At 36.9% G+C, this 25,080-nt stretch overlaps 1 protein-coding gene across 1 annotated transcript in view; it reads right to left on the bottom strand.

Annotated features, from left to right (window-relative positions):
• Positions 1-3,259: 3,259 nt before the first annotated feature.
• tmod2 (tropomodulin 2) overlaps positions 3,260-25,080 on the bottom strand; it is a 60,469-nt gene continuing 38,648 nt past the window's right edge. The window contains exons 4-10 of the mRNA XM_059952783.1: positions 17,482-17,604; positions 15,854-15,925; positions 13,963-14,093; positions 10,514-10,621; positions 8,986-9,129; positions 8,336-8,480; positions 3,260-4,979 (exon numbers count right to left, since the gene is read on the bottom strand). Coding sequence (XP_059808766.1) covers positions 4,945-4,979; positions 8,336-8,480; positions 8,986-9,129; positions 10,514-10,621; positions 13,963-14,093; positions 15,854-15,925; positions 17,482-17,604 — 758 coding nt within the window. The 3' untranslated portion in view covers positions 3,260-4,944. The remainder of the gene's footprint in view (positions 4,980-8,335; positions 8,481-8,985; positions 9,130-10,513; positions 10,622-13,962; positions 14,094-15,853; positions 15,926-17,481; positions 17,605-25,080) is intronic.

The raw sequence follows: 25,080 nt of genomic DNA, 5'->3' as shown, positions 1-25,080 counted from the left end.
TATATAGGCAAAGTGATTATTTTCACTAACACAAGCTGTAAAAATTATGACAAGTTACTTTATGATAACGCAGCATTAAAATGTAAAACTTCAACCCTTGTGTGTTCCTCAACAAGGATGAAAGCATCATTTAGATTCACAGTCAAGACATCTGACTGGTATTTGATTCAGATTGATACAAGTATTTCTTTTATCTGTATGATAAACAGAAATACCTATCATACATCACCCAAAAGATGGATTACTGCAACAGATTAGCACTTAATGCTTACAAATGTATGACCTGATTATTCTTATAAATTAAGAGACATGGGAAACCTCATTTATATTATGTAACTTCCTGCATTCAAAGGTAATAAGCTTACATTTTTATTAGGTTTGCCCATAAAATTTTACGGTTCAAATGAATCATATTAACATGTTGCATTTTATAATTGCCTAATGACAGCAATGGTCGCACTTGATTAAACAGTGGAATGAATTTGCCAAGAATGCAAAATGTAATAACAACCTGCTTATAATAAGTCAGCTGGAGTGGTTCAGTATGAGGCTAGACAATAGGAAATCATGAATAATTGAACCTTGCATGTAACCTTTATTTTGAGCCTGGATAGCTGAAGGCAAGGCTTCTTTAATCTAGTGCAGTAATTAAAGTTTTATAATGGCAAATAGCCAAGTTTGAAAGAATAAAGATCAAGGATTATAAAGCCTGAAATTAGTTGGAAACTGCCAAACCTCCCAGGGGATTTGAGAACCTATATAATTTAAAAGATTGCACTCTCCATACCAGAAGCCAAGATCTGGTGTAACAAGGGTGCAGGATGAAGACTATGGCAATATCAGACATGGTTATATATTACTGAATATATTGTGTATGGTGCATTGTGGGCAGTTTTGGGCCCCACATCTAAGAAAGGATGTGCTGGCATTGGTGAGGGTTCAGAGGAGGCTTACAAGAATTATCCTGGCTGGGAATGAAAGGAATAACATACAACTGTTGGATGGCTCTGGGCCCGTACTTGGAACTTAGAAGAATGAGGGGGATCATATTAAAATCTACCAAATATTGAAAGGTCTAGATGGAGTGGATGTGGAGATGTTTCTAACTGTGGAAAACTCTAGGACCAGAGTGCACAGCCTCAGTAGAAGGATGGCTATTTAGAACAGATGAGGAGGAATTCTTTAACCAGAGGAAGGTGAATCGGTGGAAATCACTGACACACATGGCTGTGGAGGCCAAGCCATTGGGTATATTTAAAGCAGAGGCTTATAGGTCCTTGATTAATGAGTGTCTTAGGTTATGGGAAGGTGGCAGGAAATGGGTTTGAAAGGGATAATAAAGTCAGCCATGATTGAATGGCCTAATTCTGCTACTGTGTCTCATGGTCTTATAGTCTTATTTCCATTTCTTTTGAGTATGTTGCAGTCAAGAGTTCATTAAAGGAATTCTAAGTTGTACACTTTATCACATACACCTGTCACAAGCTTTGAGGCAAAGTCACCTTCCATTTGGAAGACATAGAAAACAATGATTTGAGCCAATACCACACAACATAAATATAACCATTCTCTAAAAGGACTGCAATTTTGGACCATAAACTATTTCCTCCTTACTTGTATCTTTTTTTCCTTAACACATGCAAAGCACATTTTGTTTCTTTACGAGCCTTCCATTGTACCTTAGCCCTTCAGAACTTGCACCTCGTCTTATGATTTAAATTGCCATTTTCTATCAGTTAATTGGTTGCCTCGATTCGTTCATTTCTCACCCCCCACCCCCAAAAGGTACTGCTTGACCTGCTGAGTTCCTACAGCATTGAGTTTTACTTCAATCATGAGGGTTCCCAAAACCAAGGTTTTGCTGGGCTCCAAGTAACTCACCAAGATGGCAGACCTCCAATTACCTAGACTTGCCAAGTTAGAACCTGGAAATTATTACAATATAGGATGCATTCTATTACCACACAGAAATGCAGCTTAAGAGGCTGATGCTAGACCACTTAATATTCAGTTACATACACACTAATGTAAAGATTTATGACTGGAATAATTAGAAACAAATAGCGTACTCACTGCCTAAAACTTAATCTTCAGCAATTAACTTAACATAAACTATAACTATTTCAAAAATATGAAAATCCAGACAAAAATTGAATAGAAGATACAGAATTTAAATAAAGATCTGTGGTGTACAATTTCCAGGGTATGAACAGCAAGTGACTTTCAACAAGATGTAAATTTTTTTCTCTATTTTATCTGTATAACAAGTGGTGAAATCATGTCATAATTACTCAGCATTTTACTGATGACATGAGAACTAGTCCACTTCCATGGCGGACAAATCCAAATTGTCACTAACATCAATTATCCCTTGAAAGGAGGCCCCTTGACGTCAAGTGCAGATGTTAAAAGTAAAATTTCTGCTTAGAAAGAAAGTTCAATGTAAAAGACGTGGAACCAAAAATGCCCACCTTTTACAGTTCAGTCATATTAGCACTGTTGCCAGAAGTATAGTTTAGTTCATTTAATAAATGTCATATTTCCCCAAACCAAGAGCTCTCAAATAAAAGTACATTTAGTTATGACTCTTAATATCAAAATTTATCTTAACTTCTAAAATTAGAATTGATCCATATGTAAACTGAGAATTGAGAAGTTTGAATAAGAGTAACAGGAGCAGTCAGGGCCTTCTGAGGTCTACACATTATTTCACGTAGCCACAAGAAGTGTTACACAGGTTTACTAAGATTTCCCTGGGTTTTTAAATCTTCCTTTCTGTTAAAGCCAATATTCCTTGCTGTTTGCTGAACCTGCCTGCTAGTTTTGCTTCATTTATCGGGGCACTTTGATTTGCTTGGCAAGTTAACATTCTGCAGCCTCCCTCCAATTAAACAACATTGTGCATTTTCTATTCTTCCCAACATGCACCCACAAACTCCATTTTTCATTTCTTTCCATCCACCAAACCTATCAATATTCCTGTATGTATTTTTCACCTTGCTTTCCTATTTCTGTGTTGCGACGTGAAGGAAAAGGAACGTGCTAACAATGTAGATTGTAAACAGTTAAGCACCTAGTATTGATCCACTTGTAATAACTTGCTCATCTGAAGACATGACTCACTTAACACCCAACTCAGTCTGCAAGTAGCTAGCTAATCCTTTTTCCTACTAATTTTGTCATCCAATATATGTAGTGCAGTATTATGGTACTTATCAAATACCTCCATATTTAACATAATTGAATGAAAAGCAAACAATAGAGTTTAAGTATCAACTTTATTACCATTCAGGTTTCATTGTAGAATGCTGTACATTTTAAATACACACAGCACTGTATTTTACATAAGCTTCCCTCCTTTAACAGATTAGCTCTGATATGCATTTTACTTAAGATTGTAACCAATTATTATTCAAGAAAACAGAACAAACCTACACCTTCTGCAAGGGCATTTTGCCAGTTCAGAAATAAGGACATGTGATAAAATTACGTCAAATAGTTCATTTTTAGTTTGTGAACAATTACTACAAGTCAGATTCTCAATCATGATCAATCTGTTTTATATGATTAAGCTTAAATTTCAAACAGTTCAGTTAACAAATTTCTTTATAAAGTCCCATTAAATGAATGTTTGAAAGAACCACCATGTCAATGCAATGCATCAGCTAACAGAAAACATTATGCATAGACTTACAAACATGACATAGCTTTTTAATTGTCATAACATAGCTTAACCACAAACACTTAAGGCCTAGGACGATCAGACAGCATTCACAACTTGGTCCTTTAAGCAACCTACCACAAAATGCAGTCATGTGCATAGATTTTCTAGCATTCAAAATATTTCCTGTAATATTAGTCATGCTGCCACAGGTTTTATTTTAAATATATACACACACACATTAGACAAACCTTAAAATAATCAGCATATAAAAATTTAAGGGGGTATAAGGTAATTTTTTTCTGCACAGAGCTTTCAGTGCAGGTTGGCATGGATCTTGGCGTTTTCTTTAAACAAATCAAACACCTGATATGGGCATTTTGCAGATGTTTTCCCAATACTATTAGCTTTTGTACTCCATAGAATCTCACTTGTCCACTGAAACTGTATGCAGGCTTCAATACTTAATACATTGGTTGAATAAAACTGTCAGTCAGATTTAGTTCTTTGGTTAAAATTATGACTAATGCCAACTAATTTAGTCCGTTCAGATTATCAACAAACATTTCATTACTTTCTTCTAACATTTTCCAAAGCAAATCATATTGGTAATAAAATTAATTTGCAGCAGAGGAATATCAATGATCTTAAGATTTGCAAGCAGCATTTTTGGCAGAAGTCCGAAGAACTGTATGTTAAGACTTGATTTGAACTGTTCTTCCCACATTAATGTGAAAATTCAGATACCTTTAGTGGTCATGGTTTAACTGTGCACAGTATGGCCAAATCAAAGTCCCAAGACATAATTCATTATAGCTTTTAATTAATACAAAATTAAAAAAAAGTATTTTGTCTAAGTTACATTGGAAACAAGTGCAGTACAAAAATTACATTTAACTGCACAAGAAACTACAAATTGAGCACAACTTTAATTTGTTTAAAAAAAGATTAAAAATACTTGATGTTGGGCACAGTGCAAACTTCAAGTTAAACGTATTTCCTGTCCTGGAGATTTCAGTTTAACGTTTTTGCATAACAAGATAGTTTGGTGCAATTCACAAGACCTCAGGGGAAAAAATGTTAAAATGATGTTTGTGGGTAAAAGTTATGTCAAACTACATTTATTACTAACAGTTTAGGAGTTAAATTCCAGTCTTTTCCCTTCTACCCAGACAGTAAATGTATGAATGCCTTGACCTCGGCTTGGCAACTTGCCCAATACACTGTAGTGGATCTTCCATAGGATGAAATACAGCACCAGGCAGACAGGCTCCAGATTACTGTTAATATGCATCTCTTTCAACTCGCTTCTTGCGAACTATATTAAAAGCAGAAACAAAAACATCTGTAGAGGCTTAAAATAGTCAAACCTTTAAACAGACACTACAAGTGTTTGGAAACTTATAATTTCTCTGGTCCACTAAGTTTTAGAACATGCATTCAAACATCATCCAGTCTCAGAAATTTTAAATGATAAGAAATAGGTAAACCAGTGAAGTTAAGACGACGTAAAAAAGACACAACTACTATCAGTTAGCACAATGCCAGAAAACTTGTGATTAGTTCAGCAATTCCAGTTTCTCCATGCTCACACTTAATACCATTTGAAACTTCATGGCCGAACAGCTGGAAAGTTGCCTGAAGTATAATTAACTCATATCCCAGAGAGGAGAATCAAGATGACAGCAACTATCAGGAACAAAAATAATTTAGCATGTAAGCGTGAATTTTAAAAGTGTGATTTCAAGGGGAAATCTCAGTTACATATACACCATTAGTTTATATGAAATGTTTTCAGGAATATTACATTGTAGAAAATAGAAATGTAAAAGGATAATTTCATAGGTACATTATAATAGCAAAGATTCCTCCCAATGAAAGAAACAGAACTAATGCAACTCTAAAGGATCTTTAATTTTATATTTAAGGGCAAATGAACTTAACTCAACTTGGTATGTCAAGAAAGCTTCCACGATGAATTGTGCTAGAAGTTTACATTGTCACTATGCAGGAAGTAACTGCACCATGCTATTTTAGTTGTGTATTTGGCTTCTTTTATTTTGGCTGTTTGGGTTAGCTGTGATTGTATAAAACACAGTCCTAACTGTTACTAACGAGATAAGCTTGAGACCCAAATTTCTGTCATGGGATCTCTGTTCAATTCATTCCCACATATGGATATACCAGGAAATACCAACATGCCCTATGTCAACTGATAGTGACATATTCTTATATTTCACTAAAATTACATATTGGCCTACTATAGTAATGTACTTTAGTCAATGGACTGACCTAGTGATATGACAGAACATGACCAAAATGCAAAAAAAAAATTGACACAAATAATCACAGGGATGGATAAAACAGAAATGCTGGGTGTCTACTTCAAATGAAAGATGCACAATATTTTAAAGAGTGCAGGTAAGTCCAAAATCTGACAGCCCATCCCATTCCTTCATATTCTGAAGCTACTAATTTCGGTTAGAACTACACCAATTCTGAATATCCATGTCAGTAATAGCAAACACAAGTCTGTACACAGCTGTGAAGTCAGTACCCAATCTTATCATCTGACATAACACAGCAAGGATGACTGAATGGAAATTCAACTTTTATTTCCTCTGCTCTATTTGAGATTAGTTGATGCCAGCCAACCTACTGGATGTAGCTGAGTTTTAGGAGAACCTTGTCATCTGAATTCCATTCTGACATTGTTGAAACAATACTTACTGACGACCATCAAGTCTGTCTTATACTTTTATATACTTAGGTCAAAAAGTTAGACAAATCAGTCAAACTTTGAATTGGTCTGATTTCTCCTGCAGTCATACACTTTAAAGAGAAGAATGACTGAACCCAAATCCTATTCTTCTCCTCCTGGTACACAACCTTCAACATACACCAAAGTTTAAAAAAACAAATACTCAGCTGGCATGGGAGGAAAAATAACATTCATATTTCATATTGATGAATTGATAAAAAAAGTCATCTCAGATTTTGTAAGAGCCACAGATTATTTCCAGTATTTTGCTTTCATTTCATATTGCCAGCATTTGCAGCACTTAGCTTTTATCACTTGAGATGAATGATCATTTCGGCCAGAATCCAGAGGATTCCCAGCTCTGGATTTGAAATATTAACTGTTTCTTTCCACATATACAACCTGACCTGCTGAGTTTCCAGCATTCTGCTGGAAATTAGAAGATGACAGCAGACCCTAGAATTGTATTCCAACATGTGCCATAAAGGTCATTGGCTGCAGTCTACCATCCATGCAGGACTTGCACTGTATGAGTACAGGACAAGGAAGTGGAAAGGAAATATTGTTGACACTACAGAACCAGCAAACTACCTTTTCCAGAAGCTCCCTTCTGGAAAGCACTATTGGGTTACTAAAGCAAAAACCTCAAAGTTCAAAGTATGGACACTCTATACAACCTTGAGATTTGTTTCCTTGCAGGCAGCCACAAAGAAACACAGAAAAACAGAAGAGCTGTCAAACATGCAATGCGTGAAAAAAAAACAAACTCTGGGAAACAGAAAACAAATAACACAAAACATTAACCGTAGAGTCCCCAAAAGTGAGCCCACAGCCATCGAGATGAGCGAAGGTGGTGCAGGAACCCAGTGGTTGCAGGCCATAGCCACAGAGCCATTTCAGCACTGAGGTGAATGACAATAGTTGCAGGCCACAGCTACAGTCAGTTCAGCGCTGATGTAAACCTTTGGGAGTAAAGAACTGAACACTGCCCTCAGCCTTGAACAAGTTATGTAAATAATCAAAGTAAACAAAAACACATGGAACATGAATTAGAGTCCACAGCTGCGGAGCCCGTTCAGTGCTGAGGCGAGTGAAGCCCATCCAATAGCTACAGGGCAAAAGCTGCCCCTAAACCTGGGGGCATGGGACCCAAGACCCCTATACCTTCCACCCGATAGCAGTAGCGAGCCGAAAGGAGGACCAATCAAACACAGGCAGACTATACTTAACATCAGTTTACTGCTCTTATTCTTGATAATTTAAATTTTGCTCAATGTTTTAAATGGGACAGAATAATGGAGACAGCTACGGGTTTGTCTTCCACCATGGTATCCGCCCCAGCCGTACCTGCACTCTTGGGAGTTTAGTCTGGCTGAATCTGCCAGGAGACTGCAAAAGCGCTAGATTACTTAGACATTTCAAAAGAACATGCTTAAAAGGGAAATTACAGACTGCAGTGATCACAGTTCAGAAATATATCTACTAGATTATCTAGTAGTTTCATAGGCTGTTTTCAAAACATCACTGTTGGTCGCTGGTTCCATCTTAAAAGTTTCTTCCCTTCAGACTGTTTGTGATCAACATTCTAGTCATCCCATCCCCACCCCTCTACCCAGTCACTGCAATGTAAACACACTAAACTACTTTTTGATAATGCTGTTTACACTGAATACATGCTGGTATGAATGCACATTTTATTCCACATCCTACATAACTTTACATTTATTTTATTGTTTGACTGTTGAAATCTTTTTATTGCATGTAACACCAATGCAATGCAAATTAAATGTATATGTCAAATAAAGTTGATCCAAAATTATTAAACACTGGCAGCTTGGAGTAGAGAAATAGAAAATTCCTTCAGGAATCAGTCTACTATGATATAACCAAAGGTGACTGTCGTGCTTACTTACCGAAATCATTGTTTTTAGTTATGGCTGCCGCTGCTCTTGACCGTGGTCCTTGTTGCATAAACTGATACCCAAATTTCAAGATTGAGGTGTTTGTTTCCAACATTTCTGCTATTTCCATTTCAACCGTTGCACCTAGTTGCTGGCGCTGTGAGTAGAAAGACATCTGATGAAAGGTGTTCACTATGCCACTCCTCTACTACTGTAATCTGATAATTTTAGGGTTCAAGTAGTCTAACAGGAAGATTTAAGAGAGGTAACTGAACACTTGGAAATACATTTAAAGTACTTCAGGCATGGTATTGTACATTAATACAAAAGTTAGCAATAGGTTTTCATATAGCAACCATAGGATATTTTTGATACATAAAACATTCAAACTCAATTTCTATCTTAAAACTACAAAAATATGACAATGTACTGCATATCTTTGCAATTCCTCATACAACAATAAAATCATGAAAGGTCTCAATGAAGAAGAAGGTGATGCAATGTTTATTTCTTGGCAGAAAGCATAATTAAAACCAAGACAAAGTATGAAATGTAACCAACGAAGGGTATATTAGATATTCTGGACTACTTCAGTTACAATCCAAGAGAAATCATGCAACACTGTTTTTACTTCAGTGCTCTAAAGATGTGAAGCAGCTCACCTGATTATCAATCTTGATCTCCACTAAGGTTTCATTTTCTTTCAGTGCATCTATGATTGCCTGTATACCAGCACCAGTGATGAAGTTTGACTCAATATTTAAACTTTGTAGTGTTGTATTTACTCGGAGCATATCTGTTAAGGCCTTTCCAAAACAAAATATTTAATTAAGTGCCATAAAACAAAGACTCAAAAATAAAGATTTCAGTTCTACTGCAAAGGAAATACAGATCCCTTTGATTTAGGGATCAAGCATCAACCCAGGGTTTAGCATGCTCTTACTTGGGTAACGTACTTTATTTTCCAAGTAAAACGAGAAATTTCACTTTCCCAAATAATACTCCATTTGCCAACCATTTGCCAAATTCAATCTGTATCTCTTCATAACATTCTTCATACATGTATCATTAGCAAATTAAGCATCTATACAGTCGATATATTTATGTACATTGGAAAAATATTAGGCCCCAACAGATTCCTTGGGCACCCCTATTGTGTCTCACCGATGAGAAAAGGCCCTCTATTCTGACAGTTTCCCATCAGCCAACCAAACTTATCCAAGTTATGCTAAAATGGTGCTTTCTGTATTGTGAATATTTATGCTGCATTATGACCTTTGACACCGTATTTTCCAGAAAGCCAAGTACTTCCATATTGACCAAGTCAATCTATACACAGCAGGCACTACTTGCTTAAAATGCCAAACTCCAGGCAAGCACATTTCTCATTTTACAAACATCACATTGACTTTGCTTGATTGCCTTGAATGTTTAAGTGTTCTGCTATGTCTCGGATGGCTTCTGACATTTTCCCTGCAACACACGTAAAGCTCTTTCTTAATTCAATGCCCATCACTAGGGCAAACCTTCCCTAAACTGGCTCCTTTAACATGAATTACAAACTGTATGCATTAATTCAGATGCAGCCCAGCAGCAGCCTGCAAAGTTGCATCAAAAACTACCTACTCTTGTAATCCACACACCTTGCAACACAGAAAAAAAAACGGTCTAATAGTTTTCTTAATTCCTTTTTACATCTGTGTACTAATCGTTAGTTTTTTTTGGGACCATGACTGTCAATTCCCTTTTCATTGCTACATTCATAAGGCTGACTCAAATGAGATCATTTGTACTATCCTTCCATTGGGCTCTTATTCCAACACCCAGATTCTTATTTGTATTCAACACTCAGTCTCAATAATTCAGACCAAGAGAATACTGCAGTTTTCTTAAAAGAACCCACTATCTCTGGAGTGTCTAAGAAAAATTGTTAAAAACAGATTAACTGCTGATATTTTAGCGTAAAATATTCAACTAAAATTATTATTTTTTTTAAATGTAGTACAGTTGCCTTAGTTTTGACCAGCTGTGGCTGTTAGCAGGCCAAGTTGATAATACAGTACTGCTGAGTGTAGGCAACAATACCCTGCCAAGATTTCATATTGTCATCTAGATTTTCCAAATTAAAATAAATACTCATTAAAATAAATACTTCTTGTGAATATGCAATTACACAAAAATAAAACTTACAAAAGCAATGGGATCATTACTCCGAGTAGCTGCCAAGCTAAACTTCTTCAGATGAGAATTTTTTTTCAAAGCTTCCGCAAAATCCTTTAATGTTGGAATTGGAATATTCTAGAGGACAAATTCAAATAGAGTATTTACCTTGTTTCTCTGACCCCACTGGTTATTGCCAACAAGTCAGATTGATGGCCAACTTGCCCAGTTTCAAATACCTTAACAATATTTACCAGATGTGACCATGTTGAAAATCTGCTGAAAGCCCTAGCAATTTACTAAGCCATGATGCAATCTGTTAGAATGCTCTTCACTAAGTATCTAAATATCTTTGTCAAAATTTTTGATGAAATGCCAAATCTACACAAACTTCTAAGTGGAGATGCTGTTGTGCTTTCTTTATGATGACATTGATGCGCTGTCCCCAGCGCAGATCCCGATATATAAATGTCAAGGAATTTAAAACTGCTGACTCCCTCCATCTCTGTCACAAGCATTGGCTCATGAACTTACGGTTTCTTCCTCCTGTAGTCAATAATCAGCTTTGCTTTTGCTGACATTGAGTGCTGCGGCACCACAATCACATTTTCAGCATCTTTCCTAAATGCCAATATGTCATCACCTTTGAGTTAGCCAACGGTAATCTTATCAGCAAACTTAAATATGACATTGGAATGATATTTAGCTATGTAATCACAGGTATCGAGTAGAGCAGGGAGCTAAACTTACAGCCCAGTGCTGATGGTGAGTGTGGAGATGTTATCAATTGTATTGACTTGGTTGGACAGCAAGGAAATTGAAGATCCAATTGCACAAGGTGGTACCAAGGCCAAAGTCTAGTGATGAATTGAGGGGATGATTGTGTTAAATACTGCATATGGAATTCTTCATCACTTTTACAGGCCTGACTTAGCTGATGTCATGCTCTGGTTGGTGAAAAAGAATTGCCAGCTCTCTTTCCTTTCACCAGTGAACAACCTAGAAACTTTGACTGGCCAAACCACAAATACAATTGCTGAAAGAACTGGCATTTGAAAAATTTTTTCCTCTTAGATAGCGAAGGTAAAAATTAAGTTTTTTTTGTTCACTGAATGAATTCAATAATATATGTAGTACTGTAGTTTCAAGGCATCATGAGCTGCACCTGACATTGATCTGAACATTGTACCTCTTGCGCAGGCAGGTAGCTGGGATAACTACTTGAAACATTGAGAGCTCCTTCTGCTGTTTGAACATTGCCTTAGTCCAATAGCAGTTTGTGGTGCCAAATGTGTTCTGGTACTTTTTGTTTTAAAATATATTGCCCTGTTGATTGAAGGGATGGGTTTATGGGTTTGACAGGCTAGCCCAACATTTAATGGCCTATCCCTTGTGAAGATGATGTCTTTTTGAGCTGCTGCAGATCTGAGGTCTCAATATACCCATAATGCTGTGGGGGGGCAGGAGTTCCAGGGATCTTCCTGACAGTGGCATTCTTACCTTTTGCTGCTCGTCCTTCCAGCTGGTAGAGGCTGTGGGGTTGGAATGCAACGTCTGAGGAGTCTTGGTGGGTTGTTGCAATGTGCCCTGAAGCTGGTACAAATTGCTGCTGTTCACTGGTGCTGGAGTGAATGATTGTGGATGGGTGCAAATATACCTCAAGCAGGCTGCTACATCCTGCATAGTGTCAAGCTCCTTGAGTTTTGAAAATGTACTCAACCAAAGGGGGAGGGGTATTATGGGGAAGTACTTCATCACACTCCTGGCTTGAGCTTTGCAGATGGTGGAGAGGCTTTGGGGGAGTTAGGAGGCACTGATTCTCTATTCTTGGAGTCACATTGTGTATATGACTACTCCAATTCAGTAACTAATTAATGTTAACCTCCTAGACAGACAGTGGGTGATTCAGTGATGGTAATGCCATGGAATGTCAGGGAGTGACAGATTTTCTCTTGTTCAACATAGTCAGTGGCTAAAGGGCTGCCAGTAATATAGCAGTTAGCATAACACTTCACATCACCAGTAACCCACATTCATTTCCCACTGCTGTCTGTAAGGAGTTTGCATATTCTCCATGTGACTACATGGGTTTCCTCTGGATGCTTCAGCTTCCCCCCACATTCCAAAGGCGTACGAGTTAGGGTTAGTAAGTTGTTGGCGTGCTATGTTGGTGTCAGAATCATGGCGACACTTATGGGCTGCCCTTGATGCAAGCATCACAGTTCAGTACATGTTTCAATCTACGGTACATGACAAATAAAGTTAATTTGGACCTAAATCTATATCTAGTACCTGTGCAGCATGTATATTACCTGCAATCTATCAGGCCAGGCCTGGATATTACCCAGGTCATGCTGCAGCTGTTTAAATAGTTGAGACATTCAGCACCATTCATGACTGTGTAATGAGATATTTCTGATCTTGCAAATAAAGGTCATTAATGACATTCATGAAGATGGTTGGGTCTAGAATACTACCATCAGGAAATCCTACAGAAGTGTCCTTCTACATTGAGTAATCATGAACCAGGTAGGTCAACAAGGATATTACTTCCCACTAAGGAGATAAAGCTGATTTGAAATGCTTTGTTCTTCTGGAAATGACTTTTCATGCTGGAGCTCGGTGCAAGGCTTATTTCTAGAGTCTGGGATCAAACATACAGATGATGTTGCCCACCCAATGGAACTTCTTGAAAGCCATCACAGTCTTGACGTTTGGAATATTGGTTTAGGAAAAAGCAGTGGCATTGACATGGTAGGTATATTATTGCATTTGGAGGATTTTGCAAGAGTGTTGGACAGTTTTTCAAGTGTCTCGGGGTACCTATTGTAGTTTCATTTGTATTCAAGACATGTGGGTAGAGAACAGTGCCACCTTTAGATCATGAGCTTATTGCAGAATTGAAGGTTCTGAAGAGACACTTGGCTTCTCTACCATGAATACAAACTAGTTCATGAGATGCCTGAGAGATACAGCAATAAACAAAATTAAATTTTAAAAAACCTGTAATCACAAAACATAGGTCCAAAAAGTGCAGATAATTTGTGCATGGATTCTTTAGGTGGTCTTAGCAACACTACAAAAGGTACAAAGGACTGACATCCATTAATATTAACACTCAATGAGTGTCACTTAAGAGCTTAAATAGCAAAAGGTTTGCATTAATCCATGGAAGGAACAGTTGGCTGACTTGATGCCAAACTGGTCCATTTGATACAATCCCAGAGCTAACCCCTTGAAGCTGAAAAGATCATCATTTAGCTAGAAAGAACAAGAGTCTTGGCTGGAGACAATAAAAAAAAATGGCAGAGGAGTACTCTGTTAGGTTTCTAAAAGTACAGATGACAATTTAAATTAAATGGAATTATTTTGCCAGCCCATAGCTTAGAATAGCTTTTAAATGTTATTGTAAATAGAGGATTTAAATACAAATGTATTTTTCAAATAAAAATACAATATTCAACACCACCGACCCCTACCTTAATATTATTCAGATTAACCTCCACAAGTCCAGGATCATTTGCTCTTATTCGCTGTAAACTTTCTTCTACATTTGTTGGGTTGGGAGGTTCGTCCATAACAGGTTTGACCTTCTCACCTTTGACAACATCTGGAAGGTACCAATCAAAGGAAGTCAAATGCATTTGCCACCAATTATCCTGAGCTCTTTAAAATATTCAAAGGAATGCTTTATACAAGGAAAATTACTCTTCCATAATGCACTTTAAGCGTAATCTGAATGAAGTATTGCTTCAGATAGCAATATACAGGTATCAAGTCAATGCAAGATTGCAACTGAAGCTTGGTTTATGACTTACTTCAATGAAGTCAGTGCTATTTTCCCTTTGTGTGCAAGGTTCAAAACATCTTAAGTGAACTACTAAGCAAAAGTTATTCTATTAAATCAGACTATTCTCATGTGCAATAATAAAAAGTAAACAAAAATTGCAGATGCTGGAAGTCATTCCAACAAAAAGTCATTGCCAGTCAGATCACACAAAAAAAAAATCTGCAGTTGCTGGAAATCAAAGTAATACACACAAAATGCTGGAGGAACTCAGCCAGACCAAGCAGCATCTTTGGAAAAAAAATCCTGAGGAAGAGTCTTTGCCTGACTGTTTACTCTTTTCCATAGATGCTGCCTGGCCTGCTGAGTTTCTCCAGCATTTTTTATGTATTGCCAGTCAGATAACTATTGGACTCTGTATGGAAACCAGCTGAACTGCTCAATGCCTACAGTATTAAACTAAGTCCACAACAATAAACACCTCCATTTTGGTTCAACTTTAGGTTAAGTGAAGTATGAAAATAACAGAGCAATATGGGACAGTTACCAGAACTTGTTGAAAATCTAGGTGGCACACAGGAAAATTTTCAATGTGCAGAATACCTGGTATAGGTGTTAGTGACCAAACAGGTCATCCTGTAATAACAAGTGCTGCACAAAGTCAGTGAATTACTGATGGTTAAAAGATTAACAGCGATAGAATTTGCTGTGAATTAAGAAATGTCAATCTATATTAACTATATACCAATGACTTCAAAGGAGTCACCAAATATTATATAGCAGAATTTGCTAACAAAAAGATAGATGGGAAAGCAAACTACAAAAATAATGGAAGTTCAAATGTAGACAGATTATTAAACTCTGGCAGACGAGTTAAATCCACTCTGGCAGGAAGAACTTAGACTGGAAGTCTGTAAAATCTGGATCTGACATTTTAGAGGTACAGCAAGTAATTCAGAAGATAAATACAATCTTCACTGTAAGGAAGACTAAGTACAATAATAGAAAGGCTTGAAAGTGATCAGGTCTTTGGCAAGACTACATTTGACATCCTTAATTGTAGATATATATTATCATTCAAAGCAGATCAAAGACTCCTAGCATGCAGGTGAAGAACTGAACTGTCTATGCCTATACATTGGAAGTTTTGAAGAATGAAATTCAGTTTTGGGGCTGACAAAGGTAGATGTGGAGAGAATTTCCCTCGTGGAAAAACGCAGAACCAAGAGGGCATAGCTTCAGAACAAGACTGAAATTAGTAATTTTCCTCCGAGGACTGTATTACTTAATATATATTGAAATCTGAGTTTGGTCTAATAGCAGTCATCAGTTATGAGGGAACTAGGTAAGGAAGTGGAGTAAGGCGAAGATCAGATCTGCCATGGCTGGACTGAATGGTAGAATAGGTTCCAAAGGCTTTATGTCCCAATGCTGAAGAAATGTGTTATATAAGAGAACAAATTTCTTGAATACATGATGAAATCAGCATGCTGCTTCAACATGAAGTTCATAGTTTCTTAAAGAAATATGGGACAAATCAATTGAGAAACAATTTTAGATATTATTGATGTTCTCCAACTTACTGTTCAAACCCTTGTTTCCACCAACTGAATCACAGTAATGTGTGTTGCTCAAATTGTGCATTCCTAGAATAGCTGGAATTGAGAAACACTGCATTAATAAAATTTTTGACAGGTTTGATAATCTTTCAAACATTTGCCTCAAATCAGTTTTAAAATAAGTGATAGAAGCTTAAAAAAGGCACACTGAAACCAAATTAATTACTGTCAGTAACAAGTATAATACCAAGATTGGAACAGATGGTTTACCTCAGTTTTAATATAATTCATCATAATTTTGTATAACCAAGGTGCACAAAATATGGATTTCAAAGTATAATTTGAAACAATTTGCAATTTGAAAGTGTAATTGGCTATCATTACTTTAAAGTGGCAGATTTCTAGAATTCACTCTTTGCTAGGAAGACATTGGTAACGTGAAGTCACTGCCATGCAACAATGAAGTATTACATGATTATAGTTTCAGTAATCAAGTTTCCAAAATGTGCATGGGGGAAAGAAATCAAAGATAATACATGGACACCCTAAAATTTGATACAATTATAAACAGTTTAAAAAGTTTGAATACAGATTATATTCTGAGACTTCAAATTATCTGTGGATGCAATTCCTATTCTACTTCTGAGATATTACACAGTATTATAGATTTTTGATTGAGCTGTTACTGCAGGTCATTGATTTATCCTATTTGCTCTACCACTTGGAACATAACTCATTTCTAAGAGAAGCTTAGATGTTTCCTTGAAATCTCCAGTTAGGATCATTTTGTCTTTTCCTATTCCTGTCTTAATTCACCTCCCCAACTCTTGCCCACTAGAAATGCTTGTAACTGTAGGATGGCTAGTAAAAATCTGGCAGGAATAAACATTCAAGTACTGTGGCACTGGATGGTGAGCACTTAATATGTATAAACAACTTTTCACTGAAGTTCATCGGAAAGACTACATGATGACCACTTGTGACACAATGCACTTAGTAATAGTGCACTGCATGTTGCTCAGTAATTAGTAGACATCCAAGATTTAATGGAATACTGATTACCATTGAATTGAATGGCTTTTTCAGGCATTTCAGAAAGCATGAGTCAACCATATTGATGGGCCATGAAACCGATAGGCCACAGTGAATAAAGTTAGCACATTTCTAGTACTTCTATGGGCATTACTCATGAAGGGCTTTTTAAGTGATTAGCCAAATTTAACAATTTAATTTCTGCAGCAGCCATGGCAGGATTTGAACACAAATCTCTTGATTGCTAGTTTAGGCCTTATTATATTAACTTAGTCAGCAAATGAATGATGCTATTTATAAAATGCATTGTATCTCTGATAATCCTGCACCTGAATGATTGGTTTACCAGATGTGGTTATTCATACATACTCCCTTCAAACTCACTGGATTTTGTTTTCCAATGCATGCTTTAAACTCATCTGGCTCACTGAAAAATCTATAATACTGTAAAATAGCTCAGAACTTGGATAGGAATTACATCCATTGGTAATTTACAATTAGAACCAAGCTTGAGATTGTGGGTAAACAGAATTTTTGTCTTACACAATTCCCCCTCCATTGCTGACCAAGGACAAAAACAAAACTTAGCAATGTACTAAAGTTCACTCAAGATATGTTACCTGCAAGGTCACAGAGTTCAGTATCTGATGCACTGGTCAAAGCTTCTTCCAGTTCTGGATCCAAAATTACTTTCTCTTCTACATGCTGCTCCACAGGTTTCTGCTTGGGCTTCCATAATTTCCCTGTAACAAATTATTTGTAAGTTATATTCCAACATTCCACCCATTTCATATTACCTTTTAGATGCGTACAAGTGTTTTGAAATTCAACCAAACACCAAGGTACAATTGCAATTCCAAATGTAGCAGAAATTCTGCACCAAGCCACTGAAAACATTCTGAAATGGCAACTGTAGAGCTGTATTTAGTTTGGAGATCACTCATGCTTACAATATTCTATTACATTATCTTTAAAGAGATGAAACTGAGCACAATGCATTTCATGATACTCAAAAGTGCAGGTTTAGGAGACACCTTGGCTTGACTAAATACCAGCAATTCCACTTAGTTTAAAAACTCAGAACCAGGCTATTAATTGAAAGCATTCTTCAGTAATGAATCAAAATTGGCTATTTAAACAATTAGCAAACAAAATGAAGAATATTGCTAGGAAATAATAAATCTAACAAGCTGCAAAATATAACAAAAGGGGATTAGCAATATGTCAATTTGAGGACGATCCCCATTGTGGTTCACTGACAGATCATGAGGTTTCATTATTTACAGATGTAAGTCCAACATTATTCATCCTTATTTGCTCTCAAGTTGGTGCTGGTGAACCTCTATCCTGAACTCTTACAGTGCTTGATACAGTACTTCCAATGTTGTTGGATAGAGGAAAAACAAGGACCCAAAAATGACAGTAGTAAAGACCAACTTTCTCTGTCTTATTATTGGAGAACCTGACAGTGGAGTATTCCAGTATTCCTTTGCCCTTCGTGGAACAGGTATTAGAGATGCTTTAAATTATTCTCATACCATAGAATGAAACATTTGCTGCACTACATTCTATAAGAGAAAAATAGAAAATTCAAGGAATTAAACATTTTCATACAGCAGATGGCTTGTCACATGGGCAGACTGGAGAAGGATTGCTTCATGATTTGCACTTTATAAGTTTATTTACTTCTGGTTACAAGTTTCATGGTATGTTACTTATAAGTGCAAAATCATTTACGCGTACTTCAAACAAATTTAACAAGCTCTCTAAGTCTCTGTTTATTCTGACAGCCATGATTGGTATGTTTGCGCTCTCTTCAAAACTACGTTCTTAATAAGCAATGCTCTGGCACTGTAACTACACAGCCAGCTAACTGTATAAACAAATAAGTATCTCTTCATTTTTTTAACTGAACAATTTCTGCAACACATTAAATTACATTTGGTTGCAAGAGTAAAAATGTAAAATCATTCAGTAAAGATTGGCATAATTTACCTTCTGTAGCTTGATATTTAACAACTATCCCTTGATGCAGAAACTATAAAAATTGACATTAAGTTCTAGATTATAGACTTTAATACTAATCAATATACTCATGTTATCAAAAGAATAAATGTCTAATCAATCTAGATTTAAAAATTCTACATCACATTCAAGAATTAGTACAAACAGTAATGTGTCAACTACAGATTTAGAGGTGGCATCATTTACAACTTTCTAATGTAATACATGCACAGAAGCAATAAACTTGCCATTCTTCCCTCAACACCCATTTTAACATTTAAAAGATACATTGAAGAAAACCAAATAGTTTTTCTCCCCGTAGCTAACACTCAATAAAAGTAGCTTTATCAATCTCTAAAGCATTTTAAATAAATGGTTATCTAGGTAAAAGTGACGCATTAGTATTATTGGAAAGGTCAGAGTATACACCAGACCACTTCTCCCACCCCACCCCATGGTGAATGAGTATATTTAAAACCATTTACTACTGTCAAAAAGTTCAAATAACCGATTTTGCAATTGCAAAACATGGTACAAATTGAACAGGTTCAAGGAGCTCAAGTTTAAAAAAGTAAAATCCATTAGCAGTTTTGGAGAACAAAATGCAGAGCAAAATCTGATTAAAATATACTGTAGTTGTCTATTCAGTAACCTGATTAAAAAGAACTACTTTTGAACCTGTGCTACTTCATAATTGGTAAAGTTACACAATATACTAAGGCAGTAGAGTTTGATTACTGTGAAGTTTGCATCATTTGGATACAGAAAACAGAATTGTATTAGTTGCGAGTTTTAGTAAAAAAAAACACAAGCCAAATACTGGAGTCAATAAACAACTTCAGCAGAAGGGTCAACTAGTTACCTGCCTGGCCTGCTTGCAAATGCTTGCGTGGATAATTCCAAACAGTTTTTCAGATGCCCAGCACATTGAGCAAACTTTTAAGATCATGAACAGAATTTTTTACGTTCATTAGCAACTCAAAATAACCTGGATAAGTAACCATTCAATCAATCCAACATTCATAATACAGGCTCAAGCTGCTTCCGCACTGCTAAAAATCTCTTCAAAATCTTAGTTTCCTCCAATTCTGAATGTTGTTTTGGAAAAAATGCTTTGGCAGTTCACACTCTGAAAATTAACTGAATTAACATCCAAATTTTAACCTTATAAAGCCTACACGTCAACCATTAAGAATTTATTCATCTGACAAAAACTATCATAGACCAATTACTGTACAGCACAAAGACTTCAATGGTTGCATTGGAATCCTTAACTCAAGTGTGTAAAAAAATATATCGATGCCTCAATTTGTTCACAATGTGGCAAGAACCATTGACACCAATTTACAAACAATGGCATTGCCATTAATTGAAATCAAATTTAAAGTCAGGTACAAGAAAGAAACTAGTTCTTGAGGGGTGAATTACTGCTTTTGCCAGCAATGCAGAATAGCTATTATAATCAGACCTTATATTTATGTCAAATCCAATGCTAGTTTAGGTTTCATAATTATTGCTAGAAGCATTTATCCTACAACCCAAAGCTAATATACTTGCAACCTAAAATGAAAGGATAGTTTCAATTCAATACTATATTATATTGAAAAGACATTTTATGGCAACCCGTCCACGCTAACAAGACATCTGGAACTTAATTTTGCAATTACAGTTTTGCTTTACACTATGGCATGAAAGGTTATGGGCTAAGAAAATAAAAGCAGAGGAAAATCAACTTAGGAAACTTTACACATACCAACAACAATCGGGGAGGACACAGAACAGGCTCAAAACAAACAGAATATTCTGCATTAACTGAAGATAATTCAGTCTGGTAACTGTAAATACCAATTAATCCAAAGTGCAAAACTATCAGCTACTTCAAATGATAATCACAGGCAAACAAGGTGCTTAATTTTTTTAAAAATCAGTAAACTCTTGCATGACTATTTTGCTTTTATCAAGTCGTTAAAATCTGGAGCACAAATGAGGTGGAAATCAAAATGGAATGCATAACACAAACCAACTTTTTGCTGTTACACACATTGATGTGTGCTAATGTATATGACTTCAAAAGAAAACTGAATGGCAACAAAAAGTTTCTACTGAGGGATCTCTCACCTGAAGTAGTGGCAGCTGCTGCTGCTCCTGTGGTTGGCATTAGGATGAGCAGCAGAGAGCACTGGTTAGCAAATTAGAAAAGCCAGCAAAAAAAAACAGTCAATAGTAAACACTGCGGTTTTTGAAATAGGAACTACTTTTGATGGAAATATTACGTTTAAAATACAAGGGTGACATTGGACAGGCTGTGCAACAATAACTAAAAAATATGCTCTAATATAAAGTATATCTGGCCAAGGTAAACAGCAACAATTCCAACAGATAGCTCATGCATCATGCAGAATGCAACTATTACATAATGTTTCCATATACATATAACGTAAATCTATTTTTCCATTATATTCTAATGGAGAAAACCATACAGTACTAAAAAATGTTTCGAGTAAGCTACAGTAGGTCAAACAATAACTAAAATATGCATTAATATAAAGTATATCTGGTCAAGGTAAACAGCAACAATTCCAACAGATAGTTCATGCATCATGCAGAATGCAACTATTCCATCATTTTCCCATATACACATTCATTAGGTAAATCTATTTTCTCCTTCTATTCCAATGGAGATACCCATACTGTACAAAAAATGTTTTCAATAAGCTACAGTAGGTCAAACTTGGAAGCTCTTAATCTTTCGTTTAATTAACTAAGTAAACTAATATGTGTATTATTTAAACCTAGATTTCAAACATTTATCCATTTGTTAAAAATTGTTTTGCAATTTTTATATTGAATACATGGCCCTAAAAAGTTAGTTAATGGAGAAATTGAGATTATAAAATGACATTAAGAGTATTTCACACTATGAAATGATAGGAAATTTCAGAAAGCAGGAGAAAATTAAGGAATTAATACTGAAGTTGTCCTTTGCAGAGTGCAAATAACAAACATTTAAGACTACAACTAAAAGATTGTATTTGCACTCCTGGATAGTCAGGGCTATTAATAAACTAGGTTTTAATCTAGCCCAGTGGTTTTCAAGGCGCCTTTCATTACACAGCATTTCTTGATGAAAGGAAATCATTCTTCAGCCAGAGTTAGATCCGTAATTAGAAAAATAGTCTAAAAACATTAAAGCAAATGAGTAATGCTATCACTAAAGCTGCAGAGGTAAATATTGAAGCCAATTTATACCCTGCAATATTTCAGTGTAAAAAGAGTTGGTCAACACTTTACTGGTCAAGTCCATACTGGCCAACTTAATAGCAATCACCTTCAAAACTCCTGTTCATTAAATGGAGCCTTTTAGATCCACTTGATCAGGCACATTTAATGGCAAGAGATCTTCAAAGGAGTACTTAAAACAATGCAGCATTCCCTCAGTATGGTATTAGTTTATCTGCTTATGTACTCAAATCCCACAAGTAGATGATTTAAATTACTGCATATTGCAATTAAACCAAACAGCCAACAAAACTTTTGATACAACTAAGTGATTCAGAGAGCACAGGAATAGAGAAAAATCAAGAGGGATAGGAAAGAGTACATCAACACCCTTGTATCCCAAGTAGAAGAAGCCTCAGCAAACGGGAATATGAAACTATACGACACTATCAAGAAACTAGTTGGCAAATTCAACCAGATCAACACCCAAGTGAAGGATAACGATAGAAATGTTATAACTAAAGATGAATAGTTCCAACGTTAGGCACAGTACTTCAATGAGCTTCTGAAAAGACCACCTCCTCCAGAATCTCATTTAATTCCAGAAGCACCAGACTTGGCTGTCAACTGTGCCAAGCTATAAAAGGAGGAAATCATACAGGGAAACAGGAGGCTAAAGTCAGGAAAAGCAACTGGCCCAGATAGTGTACCGTCAGAGGCATTGAAGGCAGATACCCTATATACTTTGTTCTGCAACATCTGGGACAAAGATGCCACAAGAGTGAAAGCAATCTCACATAATCAAGTTTCCAAATAAAGGTGACCTGCAAAGCTAAAACCGAGAGAGGAACATCCTTAATGTCGATGGCTGGAAAGATGCTAACCTTCAATAAGCTTTGACAAAACATTAAGGGAGCTGTAAGCAGGCTTGAGGGAAAATTGCTGCTGCAGAGATCAGACAGCTACCTTAATAATCATAGAACAGTCAATTGAATGGAATAATTCCCTCTATGTCAACTTCAACTGTGAGAAAGCCTTGACAACTTAGACAGAAACACACTATGGAAACATATGAAATATGGAATACCACAAAAATATATCAATACATCAGGAGCTCCTACATGTCATGCAAAGTCATACATGTGGGAAAACTGTCAAAAAGCTTCACTGGGGTGAAGCAGGATGTTTTATTGCTCCTTTCCTGTTGGCAATACATTAGATTATGAAACAGACAATAAGTGAAAAATGAAATGGATTCCAGTGGACTATGTGGCAGCAACTTGATGACCTAGAGTTTGCAGGTGACATGGGACCTACCGACTAGCTCTGACCAACGGATGCAAGAGAAATCAACCCCCTTGACTGGTAACCCCACAACGCTGAATCTAAGACCCAATATAGATAAAACAAAAGTGATGAAGATAAACTGCACCAGCAATAGACCCATAGTGATGAGATACACAACCCTGGAAGTGATCTTCATCTTGTAAGCATTGTGAGTATACACAGTGGAATGGATGAGGATGTCAAGGCCAGAGTAGTCTTCAACATCTTGAAGTATGAACATCCAGTCATATAAAGGAAAACCAAAATCAGAATCTACAACTCAATTGTTCAAACAGTGCTCCAATAAGGCTCTGAAACCTGGAGAACAAAGACACTATAAAGAAATTGCAAGCTTTCATCAACCAGTGCCTGAGAAGGATCCTAAAAATCACATGCACTGACAAAGTAACCAACCAGACACTGTGGGAAAACACCAATCAGAAATCCATAAAGATATAAATACACAAGTGGAGGTGGAGGTGAATTGGTCATATCTGAAGGAAGTCAATCAACATCAACAGAAAGGCATTAAAGCGGAGTTCCCAAGGAAAATGGAAAAAAGGATGTCCAAAGAACATATGGAGGAGAGACATCATGGCCAAAATTAAACAATGGGGACACTCCTGGTCCACCCTTGAAAAACTGGCTCAGAGGACGATGGACATGGGAGGTCATCTATCGCTTACACTCCACTGAGACCCCCCCCAAGAAGAATTAACTCATAAAATGGAAGAATCCAACCACCAGGGAGATTTGAATGGGAGTACACAAACGCTGTAGCTCGTCATTGTGCGAGGCCTCTGAGAAGGTTCCGGGATAAAAGGGAGACACTGCCTAGTGGAACAGTTGTCAGAGTAGCGTGAGATAGTAATAGGGCTTTGGCTCACTGGGGCTTCAGTGAGGTAAGTTGCTTTCATAGCTCTTTTTTCTCTAACTTAAGAATAGTGTGTTTAACTGCAAGGCCAGTTTTCTGCTCTGGGTGTCAGATGTGGGATATCCAAAAGACTTCTAGCCTCCCTGATGGCCACATCTGCGCCAGGTGTATCATGCTGCAGCTCGATGACCTTCGGCTTGTTAAGGAAAGTGAGATGATTGACGGGAGTTACAGGAAACATAAGTGGATGACTGTCAGGAGAGGGAAGGAAGAGCATCAGGTAGTGGAGAGCACCCCTGTAGCCGTCGTCCTTAGCACTAATTACTCTATTTTGAATACTGCTGGGGGTGGGGGGGGGGGGTGGAGATACAACCTACCTGGGGGAAGCAACAGTGGCTGTGCCTCTGGCACTGGACCTAGCCCTGTGGCTCATAAGGATAGGGAATGGAAGAGGATGGCAGCAGTATAAGGGAACTCTATAGTTAGGCAGACAGATAGGCGATTCTGTGGACATGAAAAAGAAACAAAGGTAGTATACCTCCCAGGTGCCAAGGTTAGTGATGTTTCTGAACGCATCCACAATATCCTGAAATGGGAGGGTGAGCAGCCAGAGGTCATGGTACATATTAGTACCAACAACAAAGGAAGAAAGAGGGAGGAGGTTCTGAAAGAAGAATACAAGGAGGTGGGAAGGAAGCTGAGAAGCAGGACCTCAAGGGTAGCAATACTGGGATTGCTGCCTGTGCCACACAACAGTGAGTATAGGAATAGAATGAGGGATTGGATCAGGGGGCAG

The sequence above is a fragment of the Hypanus sabinus genome, chromosome 28 (assembly GCF_030144855.1).
Source record: "Hypanus sabinus isolate sHypSab1 chromosome 28, sHypSab1.hap1, whole genome shotgun sequence".
NCBI classification, from domain to species: domain Eukaryota; kingdom Metazoa; phylum Chordata; class Chondrichthyes; order Myliobatiformes; family Dasyatidae; genus Hypanus; species Hypanus sabinus.
The sequence above is the reverse complement of the archived record's forward strand: the minus strand, read 5'-3'. Positions and strand labels throughout refer to the sequence as shown.